The 12612-nt window shown below is 37.1% G+C and overlaps 1 protein-coding gene across 9 annotated transcripts in view; it reads left to right on the top strand.

The window, feature by feature from the left end:
• The window catches only part of FHOD3 (formin homology 2 domain containing 3), a 387784-nt gene that overhangs the window by 264550 nt on the left and 110622 nt on the right, over nt 1–12612 (top strand). For 8 of the 9 annotated variants that reach the window (XM_027643906.1, XM_027643905.1, XM_027643904.1 and 5 more), the window contains 3 exons: nt 166–260; nt 6459–6602; nt 8510–8742. In XM_027643906.1, the coding sequence (XP_027499707.1) occupies nt 166–260; nt 6459–6602; nt 8510–8742 (472 nt within the window). Of the gene's footprint in view, nt 1–165; nt 261–6458; nt 6603–8509; nt 8743–9979; nt 10076–12612 lie in introns of all 9 variants that reach the window. The other variant, XM_027643907.1, reaches the window with a different exon arrangement.

The raw sequence follows: 12612 nt of genomic DNA, 5'->3' as shown, positions 1-12612 counted from the left end.
ACTTCACTCTCAGGGAGGCAGGAGAGACTGTAGAGAAAGCTGGATCTTTCCGCTTGAACTTTCCTCTGGCCACATAAACCATCTTGTGCTACTTCTTTGATAAGTGTTGATGCTATAGCTTTCCATTTTGATCCCTATAACCAAGATTTTCTGCTTTTCCTCTAGGAACCAAGCCATGGTCCAACATCATGGAGATACTGGAGGAGAAGGATGGGGTTGATACCGAGCTACTGGTTTACGCAATGACCTTGGTTAACAAGGTTTGTTTACTTTTTTAGCATAACTGGTGGTCATAGTGTTTTCAGTTGTATGATGAACTTCCCTGTTGAGAGTACATGACAGAGACCTGTCATGGAGAAGTTGCAGATCATGCTGTAATCAATCAACACGCTCTTGTTACTTGTGCTGCAGTTACCCAAAGGCAGTGGCTGGGGGTAGAATTGCTATTTTGCTAGATGCTGTGTGAAACTGTGGTATGACACAGTTCCTGATACCAATGCTGCAGTGCTAAATGAAAACTCAACAAACTAACTCAAGAGATTATCCAACGGGAAAAAGAAAGCAAGTGCTGGTGAAAAGAACGCATGCTCACAAAGGCTTACACTGTACACAATTTTCTAGTTCAGATAGTTTAGGTAGGGTTTTTTTAATGCAAACTAAGTATGATGAATTTAACAGGTCTGAGTGCTAATAAGAGTACTTCTGCTTAAAAAAGTAAGGTTACATTTTTTTCTTATTTCCTTATATTTTATGGTGACCTTATTTACAAGTAATAGTCTTGCAGTAAAATCAAATGTTTTCAGAAGTATTCACTTGTGCTATTGAGCAGAAAAAAATGGAGAAAATGGAAAGGTCCATGACAGTTAGAAATGTATTAGTGTAAATACCTTAAAAATCAGCATCTAGTCCTAGACAAATCTTAGGGTAACTAAAATTGAAGATTAATTTTTAAAGGGACAGAAGATCAGCATACTACTGGCAAATCAAACTAACTGTGTGGTTTATGGTTATACTTAATAGGACAGAGTGTTTGGAAATATTATTATTACTCATTATATTCACTTGAAGATCCTGAGTTTGTTGGCTGCCAGTTTATTGGGGTCTTGGCTACATGGTAGGGGTTGTGGGTTGCTCTGTTGTTGATGTTATTTATAAAATGATTTCTTAATAGCAGATATTGTCCAGCAAATATGCCTAAGAGAGACTAACCTCTCCTGGTGACATTTCTGACATTACTCTACTTTTACTTAGAGTCACCCTTGCTCCTACTTCCATGATAGTAAAGTTTCTCTTGAGTTTAAAAGACCACCTTATCTTACGACTGTACTCTTTCTGAAAAAGCATCACCAGTTACATATGCTTCTGTCTGTATCTGCTGTTAAAGGCATGTTGACCCAGTCTTTAACAACTCCTCTTTACACCTTGGTTTTCTTGTGTACCGATTCCTGTTGCTGAGATACTTCTCTTCATCATTTGCACAGTTGTAATCTACCTAGTGTTTGACTTCCTCAAAGATTTTGTTCTCTGTTGACTCTTTTATTATCCTATGGTTGATTCCTTTAGTCTGAGTTTTTCAGTACATTTAAAGCTATTTTTAGGACAAGATAGTTCTTTAAAAACACACAAAAAAAGAAAGCATCTCACAGTCAAAGGAGCAACACAGTTACGAAGATCAAGGAAGAGAGGAATCCCACAAATCCACACTTATAATTATGATCTGGCTTATGGGCAGCTTTATGATGTTTTTAATGGGATATTTTTCATGATTATAGAGAAAACAGCAAGCAGCATGTAACAGTTGTAATTTTTTCCCCCACAGAGAATACAAAGAAGGCTCAGATGGTTTCAACTTTTCTAGGCAAGGAAACGGCAAAGTTTTCAGAGCAGGCAGAGTCCTCGTAAAGGATTTGTCTTCTACTTCTACTCCATCTTTCTCTGTGTATACATTTACAGACTGTTTTCCTTCCTACTCAAGAGCACAAAACATATCTACTCAGGCATAAAAATTACTCCAGTCCTTTTATCCTCTCCCTCTCTTTTGCTGATGATTAACCAATTTACTTAAGCTAATATTTCATTAACCCTCTCTTAATCTGTGAGGGTTTAGGCATTAATGAATCTCTTAAATGAGAGTGATACCAATGCAGATACATCTGGTTATGTATAGTTCTGGTATAACCTTTCTAATCTTCCTTGGGTTAGTTCCTATGATCTGTTAGATCTTATTCTAATCTCTACTTCCTTATGTTTATTACTGAAGTCTAGATAGATTAAAGTCTTTGTGTTTCCTTTGTATAAAAGAACTTCACCAACTACTTATCGAATGCAGAAAAAAAATTCTGTGTTGCATTTAATTCACTTTCTATTCAACTGCTATAAAACCTCTTCATCATTAAGATTACATTGGAAGCTTTGTAAGTTTTAAAATTACTGCTGATTTTCTTTTTACCTGTTATTAATATTGCTTGTTCTCTCATATACAGTATAGTTTTAAATAGATAAAATAATTGCAAGTTACATAAAAATTAATATGTATTAGTGTAGTCAGATTAAACACCGAATGGTTTTTAGAAGGTCCAGTATAATTTTAGAATTTAAGCTCCAGCTTCCAGTCCAAGTGGGAACCTAGAGTACCACCCACCAGTAGTCCATAAACTACAGTTAAAAAAATGCTGTTTCAGGTCAGTGTGGTGTTAATACAGCAGCTGGCACATCAGTTACTGATGACCTGCCTTGAGAACCATCACAACTGCCACACTGCAACAATGATCATCCCAAGTCCTGTGTCTGACATTGGCCCTACCAGATGTTTTAGGAGTTGTGGTTCCTGGGAAAAATGAGAGAGGCTTCTTCCTATTCCAAAGCAACTGAAAATTTCGCTAATGCCCTAAAGTGTGTTTATTCACCATGTAGTGCTTTTCACCATAACATGCAGAGTTTAGCTCATGTCTCTCTCTCTAGTGCGTGAGCCTGCTAGTGGAGTGCAGGCTGTTGGGCATTTGGTAGCCAAGGCAGGACACTCGTATTACTTAAACTTTCATGAAACATTACACACCAAACGGGCTTCCTGTTGTCTATATCATCTCTGCACCACTGCTTTGTACTGTGATTGTTTTGTAAATTGCAAAAGTCACCATAATTACTAGTTTTACTAACAAATGTTAGCTATTTTAAAAACTGCAAATGCATAAAGCCTTTCAGTCTGGGGCTAATTTATGTCAGCATTTGTTCAGAGACATAACTGAGGATATGTAGTGATAAGAATATTCTGCTATTACCAGCTAATTATGTTGTCTATAGGTCTTATCATTTAGAATCACATTTGGCTGATATACTCCCATAAAGCTTTTCCTTTTTCCACTCCTAATACAACTTCGTGTTTTCTTACCTTTCTTTCTACTGGGACTTTTTAAAGGTAATGGTAAGAAAAACATATTGTTGAGGGCTTGGTAAAATGTTGTTAAGAGGATATATCAGACTCAAAACTTTTTGGCTGGGGTTTTGGTTTTAATTTAGTTCACCATTCCAAAAATAGCCACTTGAGAGGGAAGAGCTCAAAGCTGTAAAGCCTTTCTTGCAAGGGCTTGAGAAAGCAACTTGGAAAATTACACAACACACCAATAAAAATCTTAATTCAGGGATGTTTCCCCAAACCAAAACTGGATAGAGGCATAGGAGTGAGTCTTGACATTCATATTCATACTTTGTTTTTACACCTGAGTTCTGAAGAGTTTTGGATTTGACATCTCATTTTTGGTTGAAGATAGCAAGACTGTAACAAAATTCAGCAAGCAAACCACAGAGTATGGTTTAAACATGCTTCTCCAAGTGTCTAAATTTTAATTCTCTAGACAGGTTTTCATTTTTTAAGGTTTAGTCTTCAGAACACGAAGAACTATTTGGGACTTGTATGTGTATTTTGATATTGGAGTATCAGTTTGAATTTAACCAGGTACTCAGGAAGGAGCAAAGGCTCTTGAAGGACCTGCTCAGTCTATGGTCTCCAGTCTTCCGTTAGCAGTTTTTGTTTCCTTTATAAAACCACCAAGAAAATGGGGGTCCACTCTTGTTTTCTAATATCACAACCCAGAATTAATCAGTCATTTATGCAAGCACTTCACATTTCTTGTGTTTATTTCCTGAAAAAGTGTTTTTCCTATGATAGATTGAACTGACCTTGTTGCGACACCGGTAGTGCCCTTTTACATTCCATATTATAATGTTAGAAATTGAATCTTATATGCTTTAGGCTCTGAAAGTGAGTCTGTGAGTTTCATGACAAACTGTGCTAAGGAAAAATATTTGATTTCTCTAGCTGAGAGTTTGACTGCCCAATTCTGGCCAGTAATATGCAGTGAAAATTAGATTTCCACTGCTCTGTGATTTAAAATTATATTAACAAATAAAAGGCTGCTGACAAAAGCAGTTGCCAGTAAATACTACCTTATGCTGCTGTTTTTCCACACTACAGCTTACCTTACATTGGATTTTAAAAAAAGGTGTATTTGAACATGGGTGATCTGCATATCAATGTTAAGACCATTTCCTGATATTTTTAGAAGTAAATGCTCAGAAGATATGACTCTTTATCCCCTCTTTTGCAAATACAACATTACATCTTACTGTGCATGAAGGCCCTCAGGTCAGAATAGTTTCAGTTTACATCTTTCATTTGCAAAAGAAAGCCTGATAGTTGAGCACCGTTTTCTGTTATAATATTTCCATATCCATGTTAAAACTCCATTAAATTTGCAGTGTGATAGCTTCATTTGCTGAATCCTCAGATTTTTCCTCAGTGTTAGGTGTCAGTTTAGGAAGGAACAAAATATATGTGGTATCTGCAGCACTTTTCAGGAAGTTTTAGTTTCATAGTCTTCTGTGGGTTTTAAACAGAGGCTTAAGTACTGTCCTGGACAGAGACAAATTTTTAATTAAAGCCTGAACATATAACCCGAAAACTTAATTGGTATTTGTGCTAAGAATTCCTGTTGTGGTTATTTTCACCCGGCAATTTCACCAGTCCTGTAATGACTGAAGAAGAAAATGTTACTGTGTTGTGTTTAGTTAGAAAAAAAGATAGATTAAAAAGTACCTTGTTGATGCACATATTTCAGTGCCTCACATCACAGGAAAGAGGTGTTTAAAGGACAGATATGTCAGCTGCCTATTCCTCTCTCGTTAGTCATGTAATTCAGACCCATTTTTCTGAATGTAAATCTTCTTGGTGTAGGGAGGCAGCCCAGAGCAGCTGCTCTTTTCTGCACTCTGCTGCTCAGAGCCACTTTGGAAAACCAGTGTTCACAGAGCACAGTTCATTCTATCCAAGGCATGAGAAGTTGAAACTCTTTTTGGAAAGGGCCCGGGTTTTGCTTCTCTGTCTCTTGCTCTTTCTCTCCTCTACTGGGAATATAGATAAGTTACTTAACTAATTAAGTGGGAGAGAGGAAATTACTTTAGAATAAACATCCCTCTGGTGAGCTACTCCAGAATAACCGTGTTGTTTCCAGTCTGCGTTCTCAGGTATTTTGCAGAAACAGCTCTGCACAGACTGGTTCTTGTGAGGACGTGTATGTTGCTCTGCAAGTGAGTTGCACAGTATGGTCAGTAGTTTCTGCTTAATATGTACAGGATTACACTAATTTTTCTGAATCATCTATAAGGAGCAGTAAAAAATCAGTACAAGGTGAGTAGAAATCAGTGACTCAAGCAGTTAGTTTTCAATAACAGTTATTATTAGCATTCTTTATTTTCTAGTGTACAAAAGCTCCTCTACATTGTCACTGGTAACAACTTACTAGATAATCAGGAATTAATAACTCTTTTAACATTTTACAGGAGTTAATGAGTACCTTTAATATGACTTTTCAAGTTGAAAAGGAGGAGAAAATTCACTGTCTCTGTAATATAAAACAATTTGTGCACAGGGAAGATGACTGCTGCTGCAGGTGTGGAGGACAGTAGGCACATGGTGCAGGATATTTCCTGCTGTCCTGACATCACACAGCTGTGCATTGGACTTTTTCTTCTTAAGAGCTAAACTTACAGGAATCAGTAGGAAATCAACTTTACTCATTTCAGCTAAACTGTTTTTTTTTCCTTCTTTGCTTTTATCTCTGTGTTTGATGCTTTGACATTCTCTGTTCTTTAAATCTGTGCTTGAATGAAGTCAGGAGGAATCCAACTGTGTATTTTAAAGGCCCACATTTTCCATACTTTTTTGTATGAAATAACAACATTGATTTGTTTTGCCAATTATTCATTTTTCTACACAGTGCACAGAGTTGTTTGTTAAAAGCTGTGCCACTTGTTTTTTATTTTCTAGCGGTGTCTCTAATCCCACATCATGAGTTTTACTTTATTGAAATCATGCATAGCACCACTTACCACCTGCTTTTAAAATCCTTTGTTTAATTCTTTTCAAAACAAACAGATTTAAATGTTTTTCCTTTGATTCTTAGACGCTGTCGGGATTGCCAGATCAAGACTCTTTCTACGATGTGGTGGATTGTCTGGAAGAGCTAGGCATTGAAGCTATTTCACAGAGACACTTGAACAAGAAAGGAACAGACTTGGACTTAGTTGAGCAATTTAACATTTATGAGGTAACATAACATGCCCTGTTTTATGCATCTTACAGCTTGCGCAGACTTCAAAGCTGAGAGGAGGGAGGGAATGTAACCTAGGTGAAATTTGGTTATCTATTTTATTTTAAAAGAAAAACATCTGGTTGCTAGAAGTATTATACACATTTGTATATGTGACCTACTACAGTACATAGCTGTATTTAATGCAAAGGCTTTTCATACTAAAGCTGGGGCCTACTCCAAGGCAAACCAGCACATTTACTAGCCTTCTTTCTGCAACTGCTAGTTACACATTCTGAAATAAGTAGAAGTTCTTTCCATATGCAAAAGTATTCAGCTCGTGAAAAAGATTCGGCTGAGCTCAACTTCACAAATACCACTTGTTCTGCAACTGAATATCCAGCAAGTCCTTGTTTATGAGTTTACACTGGACCAGATCCTATGCAGTTTGCAGCAATGGAGTAATGAGTGACTCCACATTTACCACCTAGGTATAAAATAACTACTTTTGAAGTATTTATATGTAAGAGTAGGATATCCAGTTTCTTAATAATTAGCCTCTTTTCAGACTTTGGAAAGTGTTGAAATGGGGAGGTTTAAGCTGAAGTTAATGTAATGTAAGTGTGAATTCAAGTTCTGGTGCGATTAAATTAAATTACTTCATCTCTGCCGAAGTCCAGCGAAGTATTTGATAGATTTGATTCTACATTTCCTTCATCAACTCTACATTCATGGCACTTCACTAACTTTAGCAGAGTTAAGTTTTATATACATCAGTTTTCAGGAAGAGCCAGACCAGCATAGGAACAAGGGAAGGAAAGGGCACCATATCCTTTCTTTTTCTATCATCTGAGGCTTTGACTTTTTTAAATATGGTGATTAATCTTAAAAACAGAAGTTTTTTGTGTGTACTGAGCCTACTGAAAGACTTTTTTGCAAAATTAGCAGTTAACTTAGTTGGGTACCAGCTTTCTCTTGATGACCAGATTAATTCTAGACATGCCTATGCAGGTTCTTCTTTTTCTCTACCAGTGTTGGTTTTTATATGAAAAATCTCTTCTTCCTCACAGAAACAGATTTTACACCCTAAGGAGAGATATCTCACTTCCCCTCCCCCTTTTTTTTTTTAAGTCACTTCTGGTAAGAATTATCAGAATTACAAGACTAATAGAAACAAGAAGATATGCATTCTTCTGATCACCCACATTACCCTCTTCTATACCTCTGCCTATTTGAGTTGATCTTTCTCATATAAGAATTACTTAAATGTTAGGCTGCATTTCAGATGAGATCCACTAGTAACTTTGTTCTTTCTGCCAGGGATATCTCTCCTCATGTACCATAAGACAACACTTGCTTTGTTTCTGTTAGAGGTATGTCCCATTGGTGTGTCAGTGATGTGCTATAGTTTGAGATACTCGGGTATTGCACGCATACTTTAGTCCTCTACTATTTCTAACACTTTCTAAAGTGTTAGGTGGTAACTTCAACTTGGTCACTGCAAGTGTCATGTCTGAACATGAGGAAATGTTCAGTCAGTCAAAGCATGAGAGTTTTTTTCTGCTGATTTCACTAAAGCCAGAACTTCATCTAAGTATTTTGGAAGGAAATAAAGGACACTGCTCAGCATCCTTGAAGATTAAGTCTTACATTAAAAAGAAAATGAAGACAAATTAGGAGATACATAAATGTGTTGTTACAGGTCTGTAGTGTTCTATACAAAACATTGGTATATAATTCCGTGATTAATGCTGCCACGCTGCGCTAATGGATAGACAGCAGCTTACAGGGAAAGCTGTAGAAATAGCAATGCTAATAGGAGTTAATCGTGTTGAGATCAGTAAATTTTTAAGCCAAGGAGTGAAGACCTGTGATACCTAAAGAAACTGTGTCAGAAGCCTCGGGTTTCTTCCTTTCTTTCTCAGATGACACTGAGGCATGAAGACGGAGATGAGAGTGCTGACCCCCCTCCCAGTGGGCGCAAGGATCGGAGAAGGGCCAGCCTTGGTGCTGGTGAGAGAAGGGGGTTAGAGCGCCGACGGAGCCGCAGGCACTCAGTACAGAATGTCAAAAGCACTTTATCAGCCCCTGCGAGTCCATGTGGCCAGTCCAGTTTCATGCTGGGCCATGGACAGCGCGTTGACGAACTCAGTGAGAGGTAAGTGCATGAGCTGAGGAATACTCCATTCTTCTCCCATTACTTTCCCTTATGTTCATTGCACTTTATTAATATGACAGACTTTTCCTTATTTTCCTCTTTTCATTGAAATTAAAAAAAAAAAAGCGTATTCAGAGTTAAAACACCACCACCAAAAAGAGATGGATTTGTAGGTGACTTACCTACATAGCTAAGTTCTTTGGCATCATCCATCCTAAGTAAGTCGACCCAAATCACATGCAGTAGAATATTTGATATGGGAACTAAGCTTAATTTTATCCATTGACATATTTTATGTTCACTGTGTCCACATAACAGAAGATTGTAACAAGAGCACTGTACCATTAGTGCAGAACTGTTTGTCCTGTATATATTACAATTCATTCTTATTTTTTTCCTCCTTTACAATCAGCATTCCAACCTAAATATTTTCCTTTGGGGCTACACGGTAGTAGTGAATATATCTACTGTTTTATAATTAGCAAAAGAAAGGCAGTAATGATTAGTTGAGCAGCAGTCTGCAACAGTGGAGTCAGTCAAAGACTGTCTTTACCAGTCCTATAATGGTTTTTTTGGGCTATGCATACTTAGGAGAAAATGGAGCTGCAGATCCTCAGGATGTCTGACTACTGCACAAGACGGCTGGAATTAATTTTGCGTAAATTAGATGTCTGATCAGCTCAACTCCCTTTGATGTCAGTGGAGTGCAGCAAGCACTGGTAGGCTTTCACTTATCTGATGTATTCTACACGCCTGAAATTTCAAGATGAATCGTACTCTGAAACTAGCTGTTTGCTGACTATAAAGGGAATCTGGCTAACTAGCTCGGGTGAAGATACATAAGCTGCAGATAGCTAAAGCTCGACACTGTCATCCCATTGCTGAAGATACCATTTGCAACACTGGAGCAGGGTCCATGAAGAGCGTATCTTGTATTAATTATAACATTTGGGAAGTTCATTGGAGGTTTTCTGTTGGTTAGCACTGGGTATGAATTTAGAGCCTTAAAATCCTGCATTACATGTAAAGCAGTCCTTCTTGCAAAGCAGACTGAGTTGACTGAGTTGATTAAAGTTTAATGGATTCTGGCAATATGAAAATGTAAGACTCCAGATAACTGAAACAGTAGTTACATATTGTATACTACAGAATAACACTTTGTTTTCTTTCTTTTTTTTTTAACTTCTTGAATTCGGCAACACATTCATGCTTGTTTTCCATCACCTTCTGTGGCCAGGGTCTTCAGTGGGCTGACAGCTGAGAGTCCCATTGTCTTACAGGCTGATAACAAGGATGACAGTGCATTTGAGGATGAGTTTAAAGCATCTTCAGTGTGAGTACAGCTAGGAACTTCAGCTGCTCTGCCTGGTGCATGACCTTGAGCCCTGCTTCATGACTTAACAATGTGACTGGGAATCTGTATCCATGGATGTGTAGCAGATATCATTGGCTTTTTTCTTTAAACTGTTGAATTTAGATTGACGATGAGGAGATGCTTCAGCTCTACAGAAATTGTTCATTCTCTTACTGTTAATTAGTTAAACAAATAGAAGCCATGCAGGATAACAGCTTCTACCAATACATTTTCTCAATATTAATGTTTGCCTGCTAGCTTTATTTTGCAGTGTTGAGTAACTCCTAATAAATTTGGTTTTGAGTTGATTTTTAGTAGGAATAAAATTGAGGGAATAAAAATACGACAGAGTAGTTTCATAAGTTCATTGAAATATTTTTTCACCAACATAGCATAATTTCAATAATTATCCTACTTTTTGAAAAAAAATTATCCAGTTCTGGTCCACATCCTCTTGGACAGTGACATAATTTAAAGCATAGTTTAAGTTTAAATCCAGGAAAGTCTTTATCTAAGCAGTCAAATTTAATTTTGTGTTGCAGTTATCCTTGAAATCTTCTGTAGGAGAATGATTAGGTTCTCTTCAACTCTATTTGGAATTTCTAACTTACTCACCTGCCTCTGCAAGGAAAAAGGCATTCAGCGATGAATGTGTGTAACACTGATCTTTACTTTGCATATAGTTAAATAAAATTCCTGCCCTCCTCTTAGCAGGGAAAGACAGGAAATATTACTTGTAGCTAGCAAATAAGATTTTTTGCAACTGGACATTACAGACTACAAAATATATATCAGTACCTGAAGATGCAAGTTCTACGCTCAGTGAAATTTTTAAAGTTCCCATAAAAAGAAGTTAGTCAACTGTTGGATCTTCTATTATTCTCACTGAGTTTCTGGTAAGCAAGCATTTCATATAAGCAGATTCTGTCCTTCACATTTTTAGTTTCCTTATCTGCCCAAATCTGTAGATGTGGTAGGAAAAGTAGCCTTCCTGCTTTATCATATTCCAGCAAGTCTCAGCTTTCAGTGAAACAGTCCAGATGTATGCAACAGTATCTCTAAACTTGATAGCGAAACTAAGCAAAAAAAAAGAAAACTCTTTACAGCTTCTATTCATTAACATTTAGGCAGAAAATAGTGAAATTGAATGACTCATGCAAGGTTTTTACACATTTATAAAGTTTGAATTAACCTTAAGTGGAAAAAGGTTTTGTGGAATCAAATTTTCAAATTTGAGCACATGGTCTCCAATACAACATATTTATTAGTTTAAAGGACTTTAATAGAGTATCATCAGTGTAGGCCTTGCTGCAATTTGCATTGAAATTTTAAAATATGATGCAGGCATCACCTGGTTCTGTCAAAAGAAAAGTGTGTTATGTCCCTTCTGCTTCCATTGTTAATGTACAGAAGAATCTGTACAAATGGATAAAAATTGATGTAAACTGGAAGTGACTTCTCTTCACCCATAAAATAACTGTCTTCTGCTAGTGACCTTCTTCTGGTTCATAATCCAGGTCCCTCTTGAGAAAGGAAAATGTTGGCAGTAAGTTTTTGCAGAGCTGTATTTCCAAAAATTAGTCTTCAAAATGGGTATTCCTTCACTACATTTTCTTTCCCAATAGGAAACACGTAACAATACTAATGATAATACTATTGTGTTGCTCCTGCTAAACTTTGTGTGTGGTTGCTGATGTCTTATGTCTGGTTCTGCAGTGGATTAGACCCAGCAGAATTGCTTCTGATGGACATGGTTAGAGATTGAAGTCACACTCTTACACTGTACTAAATTTTATTTTGGGCAATTTTCTTTGTTATTTTTTGACTTCTGTACCAAAGTCAGTAGAAGATTCAAGTTCTTCCTCAACGTTCTCCTTCCCACAATGTTCATGTTTCTTTTCTTTCTAGCTCATCAACTGTTTTGGCAGTTACTTTGCTTTTGTTTACCACATCAAACAGATTGTCCACAGTCATCTGCTCTGTGTCAACAATAAGTCTTCCAAAAAGAGAAAAATCCATGGTGCCGGTAAAACAAAAAAAGACAATATTGGCCAAATTCTGTTCTGTCTCACAACGCTCTATATCCAGAAAAGCTGCCTGAAGTCAATGGAGTTGCTCTGATCTACACCAGGCTAATTGAGAGCAGACTTTGGGTTTTGAGCTGGGTAAAGTTGACCGTAAATGCTAAGGGCAACCAAAAGGACAACTTGCAGGCCTTTTTCATCCATTTGGCAGCCTTCTTCCAAACTAAATGTATTGCTTTTTAGCTTGTGGTTCAAAATAAATAAGGACTCAAATGTGCTTTGTGTTAAAATAATTTTCGTGGATCCTGATGTGCCTGTTACTAAATAAATAAGTAAAGAAGTAGATAACAAATGCTAACTAAGAAAGGCTGAAGGTTGATTTAAGGGTTTGTACCTACTGCAACGTACTTTAAGATGCCTGTCCTGACCACCAGCAAGTTTGTTTTGCTTAAACTGCTTTCTGTTACAATGATGATGTGGAACACCAATAAG

This window comes from Corapipo altera, unplaced genomic scaffold (assembly GCF_003945725.1).
Source record: "Corapipo altera isolate COAL_440 unplaced genomic scaffold, ASM394572v1 24b, whole genome shotgun sequence".
Taxonomy (NCBI): Eukaryota; Metazoa; Chordata; class Aves; order Passeriformes; family Pipridae; genus Corapipo; species Corapipo altera.
The sequence above is the reverse complement of the archived record's forward strand: the minus strand, read 5'-3'. Positions and strand labels throughout refer to the sequence as shown.